The 23,496-nt window shown below is 44.5% G+C and overlaps 1 protein-coding gene across 2 annotated transcripts; it reads left to right on the forward strand.

The window, feature by feature from the left end:
* Window positions 1-81: 81 nt before the first annotated feature.
* SNRPD3 (small nuclear ribonucleoprotein D3 polypeptide) lies at window positions 82-8,401 on the forward strand. 2 transcript variants are annotated; one of them, XM_073654257.1, is made up of 4 exons: window positions 82-229; window positions 371-519; window positions 7,445-7,637; window positions 8,236-8,401. In XM_073654257.1, the coding sequence occupies exons 2-4, from the start codon at window positions 394-396 to the stop codon at window positions 8,295-8,297; spliced, it is 381 nt and encodes a 126-aa protein (XP_073510358.1). In that variant the 5' UTR covers window positions 82-229; window positions 371-393; the 3' UTR covers window positions 8,298-8,401. The 2 variants fall into 2 exon arrangements, with proteins under 2 accessions (XP_073510358.1, XP_073510366.1); XM_073654265.1 differs by having other exon boundaries at window positions 112-240.
* The last annotated feature ends 15,095 nt before the right edge of the window (window positions 8,402-23,496 follow it).

Genomic DNA, 23,496 nt, shown 5'->3' on the forward strand with positions numbered 1-23,496 from the left:
ACTGCTGTAGACACAGGGCTCGTCTTCGAGCATGCGCATAAGGGCGGGTGGAACTAGCTTTTATGCGGCATGATTGACCGGAACCTTCCATTCTTGCTCTTGTTTCTGACGTCGTTTTGCTCTGCTTCCACGGAAGTCATTACGCCGGTGTTCCCCTTCTTCCTGTTCGCTGTGCATTGTGGGGCAGGCGGGACGCCATTAGTTCGCGATTGAGAATCTGCACGAGTCGGTGAGTGTGAGGTCCGTGGGTTGTGAGTAGTCAGGGCAGGTATTGGGGTGGTCAGTTAGGCTCGTGCTCTGTAGTGTGGGGGCTGGTGTAGTATCCGGGCCTGGTATTTTGCCGCATCAGTATGACTCTGCTCTATTTCAGGCTGCACCCTTTCCTCAGTGACCATGTCTATCGGCGTGCCCATCAAAGTCCTGCACGAAGCAGAGGGACATATCGTGACCTGCGAGACGAATACCGGCGAGGTGTACAGAGGAAAGCTGATAGAGGCGGAGGACAACATGAACTGCCAGGTGATGTCCGCTCACGGAGCCCCAATAATGGCTGGTGGGGTGTCTAATGGTAATCAGTGGCCTGTGCTTTACCCGCCCACTGACATCCATACTGATCACATCATGGAGGATTAATTAGGCTGATTTTGCCTTTGTTAGGATGTAAGAATGCACCCACAGCATTTCCTGCAGCTCCTCCTGCAAAACTTTAGTTAAAGGATTGGTCTGAAAATAAATGTTACTTTTAAATCTGAATCTATTTAATGCAGGAATGTCAAACACCCACACAGAGGGCCAAAATAAAAAACTTGGATAAAGTCGCTGACCAACCAGTATACAGAGTAATGGGCCCTACACGGTCCTCCATACAGAGTAATGAGCCCTACATAAGGGTGGTGGTTCTGGTGTCGCGGTCCAGGTTTGACCCACGGACCAGAGTTTAACATGTATGATCAAATGTCATGTTAATCTTTTTTACTAATTTATTTTAATTACAAATTCCCTTTTTCCTCTGTTTTATTTGTTTCTACTACTTTTTGATGATGCTTCTCTCTTTGCGGTCAGCTCAGCTGCAGAGCTGTCGGTCTATAACTAAAACTTCTTTAGTTTTCATCTCACATAGCCTGTGTGGGGTGAAAGACAGTACAGTGCAGCAGAGCTGACAGTGCTATGAGGACAGCTGCAGATGTTTGTAATGGGACAAAGAATAGTTCTGCTTTGTATCATAATTGTCAGTCATTACATGTCTCACTCTGGTAAAACCCCTTTCATTTACAATAAGCTCTGGAGGCAGATACTCAATGAGATCAGTGTCCGGCCCAAGATCTTAACAGCTCATTTATATATTAAGAAAACCGTCTTATTCCAGAGAAATTCACATCATATCGTAGATGTCAAGGTATCACTTTATTCAGCTTTCTATGACCTTCCTGCCCATATAAATGGCTTAGGAGGGTAGATCTTATTGACAGATTCCCTTTAGAAAAAAAGTGTTGCACTTTGTGAGAGGTGGGAGTGTCTGAGCATGGCTGACAAATTCTTTATATTGTTTGCCACAAAGTCATTTAGAATTTGATTTGTGTCTGATGTGACACACAGACTTTTTTTTCCTAATTCTTTTTGAAGCTAAAAAGAACATGTCATCAGGATTTTATACCCCAAACTATTGGCATTTATGTAAAGGTAATTTTAAGGCCACGTTCACACTTTCAGTATTTTACATCAGTATTTGTAAGCCAAAATCAGAAGTGGAACAATCAGAGGAAAAGTATAATAGAAACACGTCTGTATTTATTACCCACTCCTGGTTTTGGTTTACAAAACCAGGAGTGGGTGATAAATACTGAATGCGTGAACGTGGCCTAATATTAAGTAAATCTTTTAACTTTCTTGTAGAAATTGGTTTTGCTGTTCTTGAAAAATTTAGAGTATAAATGGTTTGCTGATGAGTTTTGTGCCGTGGGATGGGCATTGTACTTCTAGCTCTCCAGCGCCTCTCCCTATCCCCAGCCCGTTGTATGTCCTTTTGTCTGTCTGACAGGTCACTCATGTTTCGGTGACATGATGTGGGTGCAAGACTGCCACTACAGGTGATAAATATACTATAAATGGAGTCTCTCGGCACAAAATGACTTGAAGCCAAGCATAGGTGCTCGATGTATCTTTGTTGTGGCTGGCTGTTCAGTCCACCTTCTAACCACTTTTTTTCCCATCTATCTCTGCAGGGCTTTCTTCATCCTCATTCTTCCCAAGGGAGGGAAACAAATAGGTGTGAAGGTGCACTCAACTGTAATACTAAGGGTGCCCTGAATGCAAATGCTTAGTTTGAACAGTCATTTTATGCTGGCAGACTTAGTTTTGATTGCCTCCCGGCTTAGAACATGGCAATGCACCCCTTTGTTTTTGGGCTTGACATAGGGTTTGTTAGGACTTCCACTCATCGTTTATAATATTCTATATTTTACTCTGGACATAGTATACCAAGTTACTCCAGAAAAAAAATTGTCAGAGAAGCATACAGATGCTACATTGTAGTTTTCTAACTGATAGTCAATAGATGCTCAAATTCCCTGTTGCCTGCAAAACATCTGTGGTCATTAAAGGGAACCTGTCAGGTCCCCATGCCCTCCAACCCATCAACATTCTCATAGATATGACTAAATTCCCTGCCTAACCATCCCTGTATAATGTTATTCAGTTTAATTAAAGAGGTTGTCCACTACTTTTACATGGACTTATTTTAGGATAGGTCATCAATGTCTGATCGTCAAGGGTCCAACACCTGTCACTGCCGCTGATCAGATGTTATTGGCTGCGGCTGCCCATCAGAAGTGCTCACTTGTGGAGATTGCAGTCTTCTGATGGTGGCTGCCACAGGGTACTACACATCCGCCTCTTATGGATTTGACTAGGAGGCTGATGTGCAGTAGCCTCTATCAGAAGACAGAGCAGCTCAGTAAGTGAGTACTTAAAGGGGTTTTCCCACAAAAAAAAGTTGTAATGTCTGTATACTCTTTTGCTTCCTCCCCTGCCCAGGAGCTGTGGTATGATCAGACTATGTCTCTGCACGTAGGATAGAAGCTACCGCACTCCTGGGACGATGGTGGTGCCCAGGTAGGGTTACAAGCCCGTTATAATATAGAAAAGTAACCTGGCACTCGATAGACTCATAAGTTCTTTTATGATTTTTTTAATAAAGTAGTGCAACAAACAGACATTTCGGTCACATTAGACCTTCATCGGTGTACAATATATGGGAGTAAGTATGTATAAGGCAGAAGTCCGGTAGGTGCTGTCAGCTGTAGGTTAGTGAAAACAGGACGCGGTGTCCACCGTTAGTCCAGAGTGTTCTGTCACTCTTTTATTAAAAAATCATAAAAGAACTTATGAGTCTATCGAGTGCCATGTTACTTTTCTATATGTCCTTGCACGGTCAGACACAGCCATTACACGGTACACAGCAGGGGACATTTATAAGATTATATCAGCACAGGAACATTATATGTAAACACATCCAATTGTGGAAATTATTATTATTATTCCAAGATCTATTGATTAAAATGAACTTTCGTTCGTGGGAAAACCCCTTTAAGGCTGGTGGTCGCCAACACCAATAACAGCTGATCGAAGGGAAGGGGGAGTGGCTTATTTGCCAGCTCATGCAAATCTTGAGCATGCGCGCCTTTCATTTCGTCTGCATCACTGTGCGTGACCAGAAGTTCAGAAGGATTCTCCAGATTTTCATGAGTTGGCAATGAAGCTCTCTTGTGCAAATGATATTATCACGCCCACAGGAGGGGTGTGATAACATGGAAAGATGGCCGACTAGTCTGGGGAAACTGATGCCCCATCGACAAGTCAAAGCCATAATTAGCATAGAAAAATCGGAGGTTATAAATGCGCTTTTTTTTTAAAAAAAAAAACTTAATTAAACTGAATAGCATTATACAGGACTGGTTAGGCAGGAAATTTAATCATGTATGGGAATGCTGCTGGGTAGGAGGGCATGAGGACCTGACAGGTTCCCTTTAATAATCAGTTTAAAAACTGGTCTCACTTGCACCAAAATTCCATGTAGGAGTAAAGTTTTTGCTTGTGCTGTGGTTGTCCAGCTCTATATCGGGGATAGCTGCAGCTATAGTTGAGATTTGTTTAATGGGGTTCTGAGCGTTTGCATCCACCGCTGGTTGGAACAAAGTTATGAAAGTGCTCGTCGGAGTGTTTTTTTTTTGTTTTTTTTTTATGGTATGATTTGCTAAATTTGGTGAGGTGAAGTTAGTGCTGTATGGGACATAGACTCTCCCTGAGCCTGTGGACAGCTCTACTTCTCATGGACAATTTCTCATCTGAGCTCTATTACTTTTTTGTTCTAGCTATTGGTGGTGACGTTAACACCTAGACTCAGTCTAGCAAAACTTGTGGCATGTAGCTTTCTCAAACTTATACTCAAAAACCCTATGATATCTCTTTTTAAAGCCAGTTCCCAACTATAGTCTGCGGTTTGTGACCGCATACAATGGAACATGCACGTTGTGGTTTCAACTACCCGCTGAAGTACTTCTGTAGCACAATATAGTGTGGTCACCTCTCCAGAAGTAAAGACTTTCTAGGCACCAACTGAAATTGATTACCCATGCAGACATTTGAGTTTTTAGGTGGTTCAAGAGAATTACTATGAGATACTCCCAGTTTTCACTGCAGTAGTTTGATAATGCATCACTATTAGCTTGCTTAATTAAGTAGATGGTTCTGTCCACTTCCTCATGCTAGCAAAAGGCCATGTTGGCGTATAACCTCATAACAGCATACCTCTAGTGACGATCTCGGTAACTAGGTTTGCTGAAAGAGTAACTCTTCGGAATAAGCTTTCCTGTGTTAATGAGAATAACACTATTTCTGGCCATTATGAGACTTATATCCTGAATTTTCTCTTGGTTTCCTCTCTGCAGGCTTCATTCATTTGCAATTCTGAGTGGGAAGAGACTAGCCGCTATGGTGTATTCTATACACCGCTCAGCATACAGGGAGGTATTCGTGCTCAAAATTCCTTAAAGGGTTTGTCCCCTACTTTCACATTGATGCCCTATCCGTAAAAGACTTGTTAGAAAGCATTCACAATCTCTCTGCCCCGCCTCTCCTTAGAGCAGGGGTGGGGAACTCCAGGCCCGCGTGCCGTTTACGACCCTCGATGACCTGTTATCCGGCCCCTGGGCAGATTGCCAGAGACCGCAGTGCTTGGACCTTCAGCTGTATTTTGACATCCGCCAGCCCTTTAAATTTGTTCTTGCTTTTGGAGCACGCGTACGCAGTGTTCACTACTGAATGCTGAGGCACGTGCAAAGAAAGATTATGTCCGGACACCAGTGCCAGCGTTAGGACGTACTTTGTGGGCAGAGTTAGCATGAAGGATGGTATAAATACCCAAATGGCCCTTGGCAGAAAGAAAGATTCCCCACCCTTGCTTTAGAGTAAATCAGGTGGTGTAAGTGAAGTCTGGCAGTCTGTCTTGAGTTGAGCTACTTTTTTCAGAGTTGATGATTATTTTAGGAGGCAGTGGAAGAAAAATGAGTGACTCGTATATGGAGAAGAACTGGTACATCTGCAGCAAATAAAACAGTAATTTTATCAAAACTGCAGCGAGCAGCCCAGTAAGTGATTACTTGCTGGAATCAGGGTTTCTGTCTTTACATCATGCTGCTCTGCTTAGGTGGCATGACAGTCAGGGTTTCTGTCTTTACATCATGCTGCTCTGCTTAGGTGGCATGACAGTCCCTTTAAAGAGCAGATTGAATTAATTTTCTTCCAGTCATGTTCACGTGAGCAGGCAGTATGGTTTGGACAGTGCCCACTATTGCAGACCCCTGTCTAATTCTATTTTACTGGACAGATGTCAGCTGATTTATTAACAACACTGCTTCGCTGAAGCCATATTTTTCCTCTAGCTCTATAATGCTATTTTAATTGTGCATTCACCACAGTTGAATGGTTACAAAAAGTAGGCTGGAATCCCCCATGCATGTGTTATTTCAGTCCTGGTCATTTTTTACATATATTGCCTTTTATAAACTTAGCCTTAAAACAGGTCACCAGACTTAACACCACACACTGTATACTTTGTTAAATAGGTCTATTATATCTGATGATGTTGGTGTACTTGCGGAGAAAATGTCATCATTGTTGTATGATTCTAAAATAATAATGATCATTTTATAAATCTGGTGGAAGATCCACTCACTTCAAGGTGTCCCATCCACTTCTCTTGATGCATCTGTTTTTACGAAGGACTTCTTTTAAAGGGGTTGCCCACTACTAGGACAACCCCTTCTCAATCTGGTCAGAGAGCAGCCGCAGCCTTGACTTCATGTTGAGGCGGGGTCAGAAGCTGGTGCTTATTGGGTGCAGTGACGTAACAACCACTTGTGAGCCCCGTGAACGCGAGTGCTGACACTGCTGGAATAGTGCTGGCACCAGAGGGGAGTAAAGTGTGTTTTGGTTTTGTTTGTTTTTTTAACAGGGGCTAACCTTCAGATTAAGAATTAGTTGTCCTAGTAGTGGACAGTCCATTTTAATATAACAATTTTGGCACATTATTTCTTGTGGTGTTCCTGTTATCCTGCCTGGAAACGTGTGAATGATGTGACAACTGGCTGTTACTTTGTCTGCTTTCAGCAGTGATCGGATTGTGTCAGTTTTTGGCTGCCCATTTGAGTTCTGAATACTTTTATTTATAAGGAATAACAGGAACAGAATGAAAAATGATAAGATTACTCTGCATTGACACATGTGTGAACTAAAACACACCACTCATAGAAGAATACTAAAAAATGACTCCTGCGTGAGGGTTAGATTATGTAGATGCAATATTTATCTGAACCACTAGATGGAGTGACGCACCTCTATTATATCTACTGGGTAAGAGGAGCCGGACATCCTGTGTTGTTCTCTTCTGTAGGTAAATGGGAATCCTACTGGTCTGTAAGTCAGTGTAGAGCTACTTTGTGTTTTTGCTTACTAATCAGTGAATCCTAAAGTTGATTGATTATTTTATTTTTTATTTATTTTATTTTTTTATGTGCAATATTGTGGCTAAAATATATTTTTAGCCTTCCTTCCAATATCTTGGCAAAAAGTAAGACAGTGTGTGATTTCATCCTAAATATTGGACACAACTCGGTCTGTAGTTTGTAAAGAGTGTATGGATGCTCGTAAAACACAAAATCCTACATTCAAAATTTGTTCTGCACATTAGCAAAGCAATCATGGTATATAATGGAGCATCTAATTTTGCTTTAGTTAGATCAGATCGCTCTGTCTTATCATTATTATGAGGTAAACCGAAAATATTTTCTATTCGGTATAATATGAAGGTGTTTGTTTCCTTCAAATACTCCTGAACTGCTCCTTTTTATAATATCCCTTTTTTATTTATTTATTTTTTTTGTTACAGATGTCAAACATCACCGTGACCTACAGGGACGGCAGAGTAGCACAACTTGAACAAGTCTACATAAGAGGAAGCAAAATACGTTTTCTCATCCTTCCTGACATGTTGAAAAATGCTCCAATGTTAAAGAGTATGAAGAATAAAAACCAGGGCTCGGGGGCTGGAAGAGGGAAAGCTGCTATTCTCAAAGCCCAAGGTAGGAAACAAATTTTGGTGAGAAATAGACCTAAAATATAATGTTGAATGTAACTTTAAAAATATCAAGGGATTAAATTCAGGGCTGTAGAGTTAGTGTCCATTGTAGTGGAGTCAGTATAAAATGGACCGACCCCTAAAATATAATAAATTGGGTACAGTAGTACAATGCAGGATGTGCTGTAAATGTTTTCATAAGGATTTGGGAAAGTTCTGAAATGTCCTATAAATGTCTGTCCTATTCCTGATCTAAAGATTTAGGGTTTTAGCTGAGATGAATCTGTGCTGCACTTTATGTACATGCTCCGTAGTGAGGCAGCGCTGTGGAGTCGGGCAAATTTGAGTCTGAGGTTTGGCTTACCGACTCCACAGCCCTGATTAAATTTGATGTCAGCAGGATTTTCAATGTACACGTGCATCTAGTTTGTATTAACCCATGTAAATGTGTGACCTCTGTCTTGAGACTGTAACACACTACGAGAAAGCCTCCTTATAGGCCTTATTTCCAGCGTATGCACGACACAACTGATGTGGTACAAATAGTATTCCCTGTTTCATGCTTCTCACCTGTTCACTGACATTTTTTTTTCATCTTTCAGTGGCAGCAAGAGGCAGGGGACGTGGTATGGGTCGAGGAAACATTTTCCAAAAACGTCGATAACAAGCTGCTCTTTTTGTTGTTTTTTTTTTCTTTTTTTTTCATGTATCTGCTCAAATAACTGTTTTGTTTTGAACTTTGATTAATAAAACTTTGTAATGATGAAACGTCTTGTAGAACTGTATTCTGTTCCAAAGGAATACATTTATTGTGGTTGACCACTGTAGTGGTTTAACCCTTTTTCTACCCCATAGTTATATATCGCTCTCGCTTTTGTTATGTGTATAGAATATCACGGGCTGGTTTTCACAGGAGGATTGTAATAACAAGCATGTGGGTCATCGGCAGACCCCCAGCTGTCATGACAACCCATTTTGGCTCCCGATCATGGGAGCATGGATCGATGCGCCCCCTGCCAGCATGTGTTAAATGCCGCTATCAGATTTTGATAGCAGGATTTAACAGTCGCAGGTGGCGTTCCGCTCTACCTGCGGCTGTTAAAGGCACATGATGGTTGATTACATCAGCTGTCATATGCTGGGAAAGATGTGCGAGTCAGTATCACAGTCAAGGAGCCGGCATATGACGTACCACTGTCAGGTGTACACAATGTAAATCCAAACTAAAAAAAAAATAGTGTGAAATCATGTATGATGTACATAATAAAGCAAAAGTAACAATGACTCGCCAGCGCCTGGGCAGAAGCTACGTGAATCCAATGCTCATAAAAGGGCAGAACACTGAAGAGAAGCAATGGCAGTTGGAAAGTGCAGATGCGGGAATTCTGGCCGCCCACCTGAAGTCACAGGGACAGAGCGACTATGTGGGAGGATAATGAGGCTAGGAGGCAGCGTTATCTTTGCGGGTAGCAACTACTCCATAGCCTGAAAGAACCCATTTACATAAATCAATACAATCTGATTTTTCTACAACAACATATCTGATATGAGGCGGGCAGGTAGGACTTTTTTTTAGCAGTCTATAACCTGTATGCCCATATTATAGGTTGGATCACTCAAATGTGCTATTTTGCTATGTAATCTGAAGACCACAGAAGAATAAGGCTGAAACACAGAATTCAGGGATGTCGCTTTTCTAAGTGTGTGCAGTTGTTTTTGAACTGTGAAGGATTTATCACTGGCCGTTCAGGAATAGTAATAAGCCGGCAGAGACCAGTGATGTCATCTGAAGGGGCGGCACTAGCCTCCTGCACCGCTGGGTATACTGACACCACTGTGCTGCCGGCTTATTACTATTCATAAGATGACAACAGAGCAGGCGTTGTACAGAAGGGACGGCGGGTGGGGGGATGACAGCTGGGGAAGGACAGCGATGTGCGCTGGGGGAGACAGTGCAGGGACAGCAATGCCCCTGAAACGGGCGCTACTGATGAAGCTCGTTTCAGGCTCTGCGCCTGCAGCTTCAGCGAGGCCCTGGAGATGCCGCAAGTCCAGTGGGGGCTTGTGCTAGTGTGCGAACACGGGCATCTATGACCTTTCCATGTGTCTGCTGGCCTCCGTGTCGTCCGGGGTCTGCCCTCGGAGAAGCGCCCCCTGATGACAAGCGTGTCAGTGACTGCTGACTCAGAAGTGGGTATTTCACTTCCGGAGGAGGCATCCACGTGGTCCTTCATTTAAATGGGGCCAGAGAGCCTGTGTAGGTCAGTCTTTCCCTCCAGTGTGGCTATGGAGGAAAAGCAGCAGTGGCAGTTGCACGAGTGATAGAAACATCGTAAGCAACAGTAAGACCTGCCAGCAGAGCAGATCAGCATGGATACTCTACCCTAATGGGAGAACACTTGGTTGATTTGATCCTGCCTCTGAATCCGCTACCCTTACTAGCGACTGAGTAGTGAATAATCTTCGTGAAAGTTCACCCTGGTAATAAGGTCCTTTCTCTTGGCCTATAATCAAAAGACAATATTTGAGGAACCTCCGAATTTTGTCCTAAACCTGAAATCTGCTATTATGGCAGAGGTTAAAAATTCTTTCAAATCCTTGATCCATCAAAAAAGATGTCGTCTCTCGAGATCTCGATCTGCGCATGCTCCGGCAGCAATTTTCCTAAGCCCACCGCAGTGCTATGTACGGGAGAGAGAATCTACACTCGCTGCCGACTTCTGAGGACGGGGCCCACAGCATCTCCCCACTCCCACCAGCGCCCAAGTCATCCTGAATTAGCGACTAGGGTTGAGCGAGTATGTTCTGTCCGAGTATGCTCGGGACGAGCTCCCAAGTATTTACAGCTGCTCGGTGATATGGTTGAATCGCTCTCGTGTGCATGATTTGCGACTGTTTGACAGTTTTACTACATGGGAGGAATGTCTATTTCTTACACATTCCTCACATGTAAAAACTGCCAAACAGTTGCAAATCATGCACACGGTAGCGATTCAACCATATCACCGAGCAGCTGTAAATACTCGGAGCTCGGCCCGAGCATACTCGCCGAAAGGATTAATAAAACATACTCGCTAAACACTATTAGCGACCCTTCTGAGAGGACGATCCCGCAGCATTGCCTGACTCCAGCCCCAGCTGCCGCCTATCTCCTGTATCTGTGACCCTGGCTCCTGTGACCCCTGCTCCACCACCGCTGCCCCCCCTATTTTGCACCCCAAAATTTGGGGTGCGTCTTTTATAATCTGCAAAATGCAGTAAGTTCTTTTGTGAATTTGGTACAATGGAATAGGGCCCAAAAGCAGTTGTGGTATTTTTATCTAGAATAAGCTGATAATAAATGCATGTTCTTGAAGTAGCAGTTTTATGAGGAGGGAGAGACAGCCACTTATTAGCTAATTTGGCAAAAACTCAGAGGGAAAACGCCCATATATATCACTTAAAGGATAGCGAAGGGAATGTCAATACCCAAACTAGGAAAATATTGGATGTTTTACATGGTTTTTTTTCTAGCTTGTATTCATCTAAAATCAATTACTTGCAGGAGGATCTCTTGGAATATTTGTTGATTAGTCTCCTGGTGCAGGGGGATAAAGATAGGGAACTTTTAGAAAGCCCAAACTCATTGGAGGGAGTACAGCAGGTGGTGGGGAAGATGCCCAATGATAAAGCTCTTGGGTCAGATGGCCTTCTAATAGAAATTGAGGAGGTATTGGGGCAACAATTCTTTGACATAATAATGCGTTTTTGTCAGGGGGGACTACCAAGTTCCCCACAGGAGGCTATAATAGTGGTTATTCTTAGAGAGGGGAAGGAGAAGGCACTTCCAGATTCATATACACTGATATCATTACTAACATCTGATGTCCAGATCCTGGCGAAAATCAATTCGTACAGCTGAGTATGGTAATTTCTTCAGTTATTCATCCTGACCAAGATAGGTTCATGCCCTCAAAATCTACGGCCATTAATTTATGCTGGGCATTTTTAAATCTGCAAGCGGCACAAGTTGATCCAACAAATAAATCCATTGTCTCCCCAGATGCCGCTAAGGCGCTTGACCGGGTGGAATGGAGCTATGTGTGGGCGGTTTTAACCCCCCGCAGCAGTGCGGGGGTTAATGTGCAAGGAGCGGTGCGGCACCGCTCCCTGCACATAGCACCGCGTGTCAGCTGTGACAATCAGCTGACACCTGGCGGCGATCGCCCTGCACCAAGCGTGATAGTATGTAGCTGGCCCTATAGGCCCATGTCGCAGCTACGTACGATTACTGACACGGGCAGAAAGGGGTTAGAAGATATCCGGGGATAGAGGGATTTAAGTTTGGAAACAAAGAGGAAAGGATCGTCCTATATAAGGATGACTTGTTACTATTTGTCAATAACTCAGACATTTCCATTCCAAATGCAATGGTCACAATTGAGAGATTTGGGACTTTTTTAGGCCTGACTATAAACTGGTCTTAGACTAGTCCGTTCTGCTGCCTTTAGATTCCAGGGATACTTCTGTCTGGGAGGGTCTGTCAAATATTCCGGTGGTTCAGAAATGTAAGTGCTCTGCATTACTAGGAAGACGCCGGATTATATGCCTCAAACCTTAGTCCTCTGGTAATCAAGATAAGGAATAAAGTGAGTGCGTGGGGAAGAATGCCCTTGTCAGTTCTAGGTAGAACGAATCTTAAGATGTGCCTAATGCCATAATCCTGTACGTTCTGCATAACTCCCCCCATCTGGATTCCTAATTTTTTGCTCAGGAAAATGCATAATATATTTAAAGATTTTGTGTGGAAAAGAGTGATTCTCAGAATAAGGCCACGGCCCCACTATCAGTATTTGGTCAGTATTTTTTTCTCAGGAGTGGGTGCCAAAACCAGGGGTGGGTTCTATTATACCTTTTCTCTGATTGTTCCTCACCTGGTTTTGGTTTCCACTCCTGAGAAAAAATACTGACCGAATACTGATAGTGGGGCCGTGGCCTAAAATTGGAACAGCTACAGTTACCTAAAAATCAGATGGGCTTAGCATTGCCTTTATATGGGGATACTATTTAGCTTCCCATTTTAGAGGATGGTGGATAGTACTAAAACATTTGAGGGGGGGGGGAGAGGGGCAATAGTTTATTAGAGTTGTTGGAATCTTCCAAATTCAAAGGTAATGCGAGACAACACTCTACCCCTCTCCCTGGTTCATGAAATTTGGTGGTCATTTAAAAAATGGCTTGGGATGAAGGACTTTTTGACGTATACACCCATTTGGAATAATCCTAATCTAAGGGAACTGCAGCATCTGGAGCGATTTGATGAATGGAAAAATCTGGGGTAGTGATGGGTGATCCTGAACGATAAAGTTTGGGGTCCGTACTGGCACCTAGTGTCCGTGTACGGACCCCAAACATGGACTTCTCCCAGAACGATCAACAAGCTTTTCATGTGTGGGCAAAAGCATTGGCATGGCTGTGATTGCCCAGAGCACTGTGTAAAAAAAAAAAAAAAAAAAAAAAAAAACCACCTGGGGTCTCCTCTATTTTTGATAATAAGTGCAGGTAAGGCCGACAGCTGCGGGCTGCAGCCCCCCACTTTATCTTGGCTTGTTATCAAAAATAGAGGGGTCTCCATGCAGTTTTTTAAAAATTATTTAAACAAATAATGTTAAAAAAAACTGCTTGGGGACCCTCCATTTTTCATGACCGTCCTAGCTAAAGCGAACAGCTGGGGGATAGTATTCTCAGACTGGGAAGGCGCATGGATATTTGGCCCTTCCCAGCCTAAAAATAGCAGCCCACAGCCTCCCCAGAAAAGGCCCATCAATTAAACTCGCCAATTCTGGCGCTTTGCTCGGCTCTTCCCTCTTGCCCTGGCGCATTGGCAAACGGGGTAATATTTTGGGGTTGTCAACTGTTTTATGTCCACTCACATCAAGCAAAGTGGTTACTAATGGAGAGGCGTCCATCAGACGCAATGGTGAAGGAATTGATCCAGCTCGCCGGACAACAGAGGTAAGTAAAATATAAATTTATTTAGTGCAAAATTAAAAACCGAGCAGTGTCTGTACATGCATATGTCATATCCGACAAATCAAGATGAGGAGGGGGCACAGGGGTTACAGTGCTGTATTACCAGATGTGTTTCGAACGAATGTTCTTAGCCTTGATATATGAATATTCACTCTAGGAGAAAAACACTTCCTATATATCTAGTTAATCAATGAAATAAGAAGCAGGTGTTCAACTGCGAGGAGAAACCCTGGAGAAAAAAAAGTGCAGATTAAACAGAACAATTCCAAAGACATATATCATGGCACAAGTAAAGGCGTACATATAAAAAACAACATTTGCTAAAAAACAACTCTTGTTAAAATAAACTCAAAGTCTATACCAAATCAGTTGGATTAAATTACATTGGACTTAGTAGTGTAACATCAATTATTTTCTTAAGTTAAGACCTGAGGGGACTCTGGTGTTTAGGGTAAATATCTGAAACACCTCTCTGTTGTGAAGTAGTCTTTCTCTGTCATCACCACAAGCATGTTTTGCTATATGTTCGATGCCATACACAGAAAAGCCAGTGGTTTGCCTCTGATGGATATTAATAAAATGTTTGCAGATATTAGATGTATTACGAATGGACGGATGTTCTATATCATATAAATGTTCTCTAATGCGTGTTCTTAATTTCCGAGTCGTGGAACCTATATATTTAAGATTGCATATAGTACATTCAATAGTATAAATGACATAGTTTGTGCTACAATTTAAACATTTGTTTATGTCATATTTGTGAGTATAGTCATTGTTAAAAAAGACAGATTTTTTTTACAGCGTATGGGCACGTTTTACATGCTGTCAAGGGCTCGCCTAGCTGGGCAGGTTGTGCCAAGTGTGTCTGTGGCTACACCTTTGCTGCTTTGGTGCCAGTCTTGCTGGGTCCCTGTGCAAAGCGCATCTACTATATAATCGGCTTATCCCGTCTGTCTGTCCATCCAGGAAATCCTGCGTCGCTGATTTGGTCCGGCTGCGGCCAATCAGCGACGCGAGATTTCAGAACAAGATGGCGGCCGTTAGCGGCTCATCTGCCGCACGGAGGTCAGCGTCACTGGGAAACCTCTCACTTTGCCCATTCCTGTACGTCATTGGTCCCACATATCCATGGACTTCATTAGGGAGCTCCCTGATTCCAAGGGTATGACTACGGTGTGAGTTATTGTGGACGGATTTTCTAAAAAATGCCATTTGGTTCCTTTGGCTCAGTTGCCCAGTGCGCCGGACTTGTTCCTTGTTCAGGTTGTAAGATTACACGGGGTTCCTATGAATATTGTCCCCGATCGTGGATCCCAGTTTATCTCCAGGTAAACGCCTCTAATCGGAACTCTCATTTTCATCTGCATACCATCCTCAAACTAATGGGAAAACGGAGCAAACCTACAAGTGTCTTGAGTCCTATCTAAGATGTTTTTGCTCCCATACTCAGCATGATTGGCGATCATACTTACAGTTTACATACACTATATAAAAAGACACATGTGCAAGTTTTTCTCAATATCTGATATTAAAGTTTTTCCCAATATCTGACATGAAATCAGAATAAACCTTTCCCATTTTAGGTCAATTAGGATTACCATAATTTTTAATATTTGCCAAATGCCAGAATAATGAGAGAGAGAATGTTTTAAGGCATTTTTCTTATTTACTGCAGTCTAAAGTTTACATACACTAAGATTACTATGCCTTTAAACAATTCTGGACTGCCCATATGATATAACAGCTGATCGGCGGGGGTGCCGGGTGCGTGACCCAGGACGATCAAACATTGATGGCCGATCAAACGTTGATGCCCTATCCTACAGGTAGGGCATCAATGAAAAAGTAGTGGATAACTTCTTTAAGGTACCATCTCCTAAGCTCGCACCCAGGTTTATAGGACCATTTCCCACTATTGAAGTTGTCAATAAGGTGGCTTTTCGGGTAGGTCTATCTTCCTCTATGCAGGTTCCCAATGTTTTTCACAAGACATTATTAAAGAAGGTAGTTACCCCACTTGTGACTCAGGATTCTCCTCCTATTCTGATAGATAATACTAAGGAATTTGAAATAGAAAGTATTGTGGACTCTCGTAGAATTCGGAACTCCATTCAGTATTTGATTCATTGGAAGGGCTACGGTCCTGAGGAGAGGTTCTGGGTCTCGAGAGGTAATATACATGCCAGTCGTCTCATCGCTGAGTTCCATAAGAGATTTCCAGATAAGGTGGGTGGTGAGAACTCGGTGGTCTCTCCTAGGGAGAGGGGTACTGTTAGGAATCGTGGTTCTATGGGCCAACCTGGGCCTACTCTGGTCACAGGCGCTGCCATTGTACTGACCCTGGAGGCGGAGCTACTACGCGTGCACTGAGACGCTCCATAAGATTGAGACAATCGCGTTCTGGTGTTTTAGGATGTGTGAGGACGCGGGATGCCGTGTCGCTCACTGATTTCTCTGGTTGCCAGGCAACACAGGAAGCTGCTCTGTCTGACAGTATGTAGTGGTGGGAGGTTGTCCATTCTGCTGTTCAAACTTGCAGGGAGTGGCTGTCTGGGGATGATTTGGAGGTATTCAACACCTGATCATTAGGCGGGCTATATAATCCTGCTCCCTGCTCAGTTCTTTGCTGTTTATTGCTGTTCCTATGTGCCTATTGTGGTGAGTGTTACTAGCATTATTATTGCTATCTTTTCAGAGGTTTTCTCATTTTCTCTTCTGGTTTCAATGCCTGGGGTTCTTGCAGAGGTACTCACCTGGTTCTTGACTAGGCACCAGCTGCGTCACCAGGTGCCAGCTGTCGTCCGACAGTGGGCCTGGGAAGGGCTCTGCCAAAGTCTCCCTTCCATTTACTGGGAGCTGGGTGAAGAGTATCCCCGGCCCTCAAGGGCTCGCCGAGCTGGGCAGCTTGCGCCAAGTGCGTCTGTACATGCGCCTTTGCTGGTTTGGTGCCAGTCTTGCTGGGTCACTCTGCAAATCACATAACACATAGATGTTGCTTTCTCATGGGGTCTGGTGCACTAAAATATCACCTATGGTTTTAAATAGGCTAAAATCTGATCATGTGACCAGAGCACAGTTGATGGGATCAGCATAATGCAGCACGCCACACAGTCGGCCCACAGAAAACAAGGCAGCCGGGGCACGGATGCGCACAGCAGGTCCTATTCAATAGACTTTGCACAAATAAAACGAAGGAAACGCCTTTATTAATAGTGTGGCAGAAGCAAAGGAATACAAAGAATGGATTATCCTGATAAAAGTTAAAGGTCCAGTATCCAGTGCATATTTACACAAAATGCAAAATATCACAAGACATCATTGATTGCACAGATAAAACAAAGGAATCTCATGCTTCCTAAAGTAACAATCCATTTTGTTTCTCGTTGGACCAGCAATTTTTTTATATTACCACCCTTGATACCAGTATGAATAACATCAATTTCACATACCATAAAGATATCTGCGATTACATGGTGTGTTCTATAGTGGCAAGGTTGGGTTTTAAGTTGTATAATGTCTTCCACTGTCCTGGCCGCACCTATGTCCCTCACATGCTCCCTCACTCTGGCTCTCAAATCTCTAGAACATAGATTTTGGGACAACTACAGGTAGCATAATAGATGACATTACTCTGGGATGGACACTGTCAGCTTGCGGCTCCTGTGCACGAAATGTGCCTGGGCTCCCTCGTTTTGTGGTGACAAAGCTTCAGATATATATATTTTTCATAGTGCCTTCTCTTGTCCCTTACATATCGGATTCTCGTTATTTTTGTTAATTATAGCGCTCTGCCTTTATTACATACTGTCTTCTCTTGTTATATATAAAATAAAATGACTGCTGATGGAGCATGGGAAAGCTTCTCTTCTAATGGTGGATCTGAAGGATTGATCATCTGGTCACACGATACTCCATCAGCAGTCAAAAATAAGAATATGCTGTGTAAGGGACGGTGCTGTACATAACAAGATAATACTATGTAATAATGGTACGGCACTGTACATAACAAAGAACACTATATAATAAGGGACGGTGTCATAAATAATAAAAGAGGAAACTATGAGGACTGGACTATACATAATAAATGAGTACACTATACATTAAAGAAGTTGTCCACTACTTTATATGAACCCCCCAATGTATCCCCCCAGGGCCCAGAAGTGTTTTTTTAAATACCTTGCGGTGCCTTTTCTGCCTCTGAGCGGCGCTATCGCTGGCCACTCAGAGGCATCACGTGACCCGTCACTGATGTCATGTCAAGTGAGGCGTGACATCAGTGATGCGCTCCCCGCGGTGGCTGCTGGGCTGTGGGCGGGGTTACCCTGTGCGTCACGCCCAGCATCCGCGCTTTCCCAGTGAATGAGGAGAGGGAGAGCGCACAGTGGATGCCGGGTGTGACGTGCTGGGTAACCTCGCCCACAGCCCAGCATCCACCGTGGAACGCAGAAGTGAGTAACCCCTGCTGCAGCCGGTACTTGACGTGACATCAGTGGATGTCAGAGGCGGCTGCAGCCGGGGGTCACGTGATGCCTGTGAGCGGCCAGTGATAGCGCCACTCACAGGCAGAAAAGGCACCACTAGGTATTTAGAGAAACACTTATGGGCCCTGGGGGAATACATAGGGGGATCATATAAAGTAGTGGGCAACCCCTTTAAGGGACAGAGCTGCCAGATTTTGTTTCTTTTTAGACAGCACACAGACCCATTGAGTATGTCGTCACAATCGAATCTGAAATAAACATGCTCTGAGTCTCGCACATGCCATTCTCTGATCCATGATTTTCAGATATGCAAATGAATCTATGAAACTCTGAATCTGTGTGCCGTCCGATAAAAAATCTGACAGCAAACTGACATATCACACGAATGTTACTTCAAGTCATACACTATAAAGAATAAATACTGTAGTTACATCCAGTGACTGCTGACTTCTCCTCTGATTAGAGCAGTTTTCTGTTCTTTCTTCTCCATCTGGTCAGACCTTCAAGTCAACATCTTCCAGCCACGACTCCTCCTGTCACGATGATCACCCTCAGCCCTAAAATAACAAGGTCACATACAGGGGCGGACCTACCGCCGGTGCAACTACACCGGGGTCCGGCGGTGCAGGGGGTCCCTTGCCGGACACTGATAATGAGGGCAATCTAGCCTGCTTCTCGGAGCCCTATGGCCAGATTGCCCTCATCATATGCGGCGGGTATGGAGCGATCCCTGTAGCTCCGCTGCCATCAGGAGGAAAATGGCAGTGGAGCTGCAGGGATCCATCCTCACCTCTCCTTCCTGGCTGCCCGGTGCTTCTTCCCTGACACAGGCTCGCACTGCTTGATGATGTCATCATGCAGCGTGGGCCTGTGTATCAGGGAGAAAGTTACCAGAGGATGCTGCTACAGGGGAGCGAGCTGATGTAAGTTGTGTTTTTATTTTTTTAACTGAACCTGGGGAAGCTGCGGAGAGGAACAGGAGAATGAAGCGGGCTGGGGAGAGCGATGAAAGAAGGCTGGGGAGAGCAATGCGAGGAGGCTGGGGAAAGCAATGAGAGAAGGCTGGGGAGAGCAATGAGGGGAGGCTGGGGAGAGCAATGAGGGGGGCTTGGGAGAACAATGAGGGGAGGCTGGGGTGAGCAATAAGGGGAGGCTGGGGTGAGCAATAAGGGGAGGCTGGGGAGAGCAATGAGGGGAGGCTGGGGAGAGCAATGAGGGGAGGCTGGGGAGAGCAATGAGGGGAGGCTGGGGAGAGCAATGAGGGGAAGCTGGGGAGAGCAATGAGGGGAGGCTGGGGAGAGCAATGAGGGGAGGCTGGGGAGAGCTATGAGGGGAGGCTTGGGAGAGCATTGCTGGGGTTGGGTAGAGCAATGAGAGGAGGCTGGGGAGAGCAATGTGAGGAGGCTGGGGAGATCAATGACAGGAGGCTGGGGAGAGCAATGCTGGGGCTGGGGAGAGCAATGATAGGGCTGGGGAGTTCAATGCTGGGGTTGGGGACAGCAATGCTGGGGCTGGGGAGAGAAATGATGATGATGTGGATGGGGAGAGCAATGATGGGGTGGTGGGGAATGGGATAGCAATGATGAGGATGGAGGTGCTGCGACAGAGCAATGATGGGGGTGCTGGGACAGAGCAATGATGGAGGTGCTGGGTGAGAGCAATGATGGAGGTGCTGTAAGAGAGCAATGACGGGGGTGTTGGGAGAGAGCAATGACGGGGGTGCTGGGAGAGAGCAATGATGGGGGTGGTGGGAGAGAGCAATAATGGGAGTGCTGTGAGAGAGCAATGATGGGGGTGCTGGGAGAGCAATGATGGGGGTGCTGACAGAGAGCAATGATGGGGGTGCTGGGAGAGAGCAATGACGGGGGTGCTGGGAGAGAGCAATGACAGGGGTGCTGGAATAGAGCAATGATGGAGGTGCTGAGACAGAGCAATGATGGGGGTGCTGGGAGAGAGCAATGACGGGGGTGCTGGGAGAGAACAATAATAGGGGTCACTTTGCTTGTACTGTGAAGCCTTGTATGTTTTCCGTGTGCACATAGCCTTACAGTTAATTGGGGAGAGTCACAGAGACTGAATAATTTATATTATTGGCTGGTGGAGATTATAGTTAATGGAGGACACAGTGCTGCTTATCACTTTATATTTTGATTACTAAGTGGCTAATAGTATATTAATATACTATTTACTATTAGAGTAGTAAAATCATATATAACTCTTCAAAAAAAGTCCTAGCGAAACTTAGATCCAAATGCCAAAGCATCCAATAAACAGATATCTGGAGACTAGCCAACCCATCAGAGATTTCATTAATTAGTCAGCACATTATAAATTGTATCAAAAAATTGATTCTATTTTAATACTCAATTTGCATGTTAATGTTCAGAACCTTGAATCAACTCCCATATTTTTTCTGATCACTCCCCTATTCCCTCTATCCCTAAAAAAGAATATAGATGGAGATTGAACGATATTTATTCAAAGCACCAGATAACAGCAAAGAAATAATATGTAAACTGAACAAATTTTTTCAATATAACGATAACGGAGAGGTGCCTCTTCAAACCTTATAGGAAGAGCATAATTCTTTCATAAGGGTCAAATTTATAGCATTAGCTACTAGTGTTGAGCATTCCGATACTGAAATATCGGGTATCGGCCGATATTCGCGGTATCGGAATTCCGATACTTAATTCCGATACTTTTAGAATATCGAATACCGGAATCGGAAGTTCCCATAATGCCTGCGCTCTGCAGTGTCTCTGAAGGATGACAAGCTGGATGGCAGCTCTCAGCTGCGATCCAGCCTGTCATCAGAATGCCATCCCAGCGTGAGAGAATTCTCCTGATTGTTTAAAAGCCGGCGGGCGGTAAAAAGCCGCCGGCTTTTAAACAATCACACAGCCCCATACTGCTTCCCCGCAGCCTCCCACCCCGATCCTCCGCTCCCCTCGCCACCTCCCATCCCGATCGTAAGTTAGGACCGGGCGGGGAGCGCAGCACCAAGGAGCGGGGAGCGAAGGACCCGGGCGGGGAAGCCGGCAGTGAAAAGACTTCACCACCGGCTTTCCCGTTCTGTGCTGCGCTTTCCCGCCGGTTATTTCAAATGAACAGCTGAGGTATCAGGTGATGCCGATCAGCTGTTCATTTGAAGTAGCCGCGGTGCCCTCGGAGGTTCATGTGAGTTCATGCTTGACTGCATTGCATGAACTCACATGAACTTTCCCACGGTCGCACAGGTCAGCCTCACCTCCCAGACCCGTCATGATTAGTGTGTGTGGGTGTCTGTGCGATGTGTGCGGGTGTGCGCGCTGTCTGTGCGATGTCTGCGGGTGTGTGCGGTGTCTGTGCGATGTCTGCGGGTGTGTGCGGTGTCTGTGCGATGTCTGCCGGTGTCTGCGTGCAGGCAAACATAGGCCGATGTGACACTACTACTCCCATCGGCCTATGTCTGTCCCCCGTCCACTCGTGCCAGCAGGATCAGCTCGATGGGAGCAGTAGTGCCCATCAGCCTGATCCTGCTATTTAAACTGCCCCATGGTCCCCAATAAATTTTAAATACATGTCATTGGTGGCCAGTGGTTACCTACAATAAATTAGTTTATACATTACCTGTCCCCGCCGATCGCCACCTAAAATAAAGTAAAAAATAAAAAACTACACCTATACTCACCTAGACACCTAATTCCCCGAAGCCATCGATCTACTGTAATAAAATATAAAATAATAAACCACAACCTTATCCTTACCCCTCCGTAGTACAGTCATGGCCAAAAGTTTTGAGAATGACACCAAAATTATATTTTCACATGATCTGCTGGCCTCTGGTTTTTATTAGTGTTTGTCTGATGTTTATATCACATACAGAAATATAATTGCAATCATATTATGAGTACCAATAGGTTATATTGACAGTTAGAATAAGTTAATGCAGCAAGTCAATATTTGCAGTGTTGCCCCTTCTTCTTCAAGACCTCTGTAATTCTCCCTGGCATGCTCTCAATCAACTTTTGGACCAAATCCTGACTGATAACAGTCCATTCTTGCATAATCAATGCTTGCATTTTGCCAGAATTTGTTGGTTTTTGTTTGTCCACCCGTCTCTTGATGATTGACCACAAGTTCTCAATGGGATTAAGATCTGGGGAGTTTCCAGGCCATGGACCCAAAATCTCTATGTTTTGTTCCATGAGCCATTTAGTTATCACCTTTGCTTTATGGCAAGGTGCTCCATCATGCTGGAAAAGGCATTGTTGGGCGCCAAACTGCTCTTGGACGGTTGGGAGAAGTTGCTCTTGGAGGACATTCTGGTACCATTCTTTATTCATGGCTGTGTTTTTAGGCAAGACTGTGAGTGAGCCGATTCCCTTGGCTGAGAAGCAACCCCACACATGAATGGTTTCAGGATGCTTTACAGTTGGCATGAGACAAGACTGGTGGTAGCGCTCACCTCTTCTTCTCCGAATAAGCTGTTTTCCAGATGTCCCAAACAATCGAAAAGGGGATTCATCAGAGAAAATGACTTTGCCCCAGTCCTCAGCAGTCCACTCCCTGTACATTTTGCAGAATATCAGTCGGTCCCTGATGTTTTTTCTGGAGAGAAGTGGCTTCTTTGCTGCCCTCCTTGAAACCAGCCCTTGCTCAAAGAGTCTCCGCCTCACAGTGCGTGCAGAAGCACTCACACCAGCCTGCTGCCATTCCTGAGCAAGCTCGGCACTGCTGGTAGTCCGATCCCGCAGCTGAAACAGTTTTAAGATACGGTCCTGGCGCTTGCTGGTCTTTCTTGGGCGCCCTGGAGCCTTTTTGACAACAATGGAAGCTCTCTCCTTGAAGTTCTTGATGATGCGATAGATTGTTGACTGAGGTGCAATCTTTGTAGCTGCGATACTCTTCCCTGTTAGGCCATTTTTGTGCAGTGCAATGATGGCTGCACGTGTTTCTTTAGAGATAACCATGGTTAACTGAAGAGAAACAATGATACCAAGAACCAGCCTCCTTTTAAAGTGTCCAGTGATGTCATTCTTACTTAATCATGACTGATTGATCGCCAGCCCTGTCCTCATCAACACCCACACCTGTGTTAATGGATCAATCACTAAAACGATGTTAGCTGCTCCTTTTAAGGCAGGACTGCAATGATGTTGAAATGTGTTTTGCGGGTTAAAGTTCATTTTCTGGGCAATTATTGACTTTGCAAGTACAGTAATTGCTGTTAAGCTGATCACTCTTTGACATTCAGGAGTATATGCAAATTGCCATTACAAAAAATGAAGCAGTAAACTTTGGAAAAATTACTATTTGTCTCATTCTCAATACTTTTGGCCATGACTGTAGTCCACGAGTGTCCCACGATGATCTCCAGTTTAG

Source organism: Phyllobates terribilis, unplaced genomic scaffold (genome assembly GCF_046119375.1).
Source record: "Phyllobates terribilis strain yellow unplaced genomic scaffold, ASM4611937v1 Scaffold_1__5_contigs__length_1240528914, whole genome shotgun sequence".
Classification (NCBI taxonomy): domain Eukaryota; kingdom Metazoa; phylum Chordata; class Amphibia; order Anura; family Dendrobatidae; genus Phyllobates; species Phyllobates terribilis.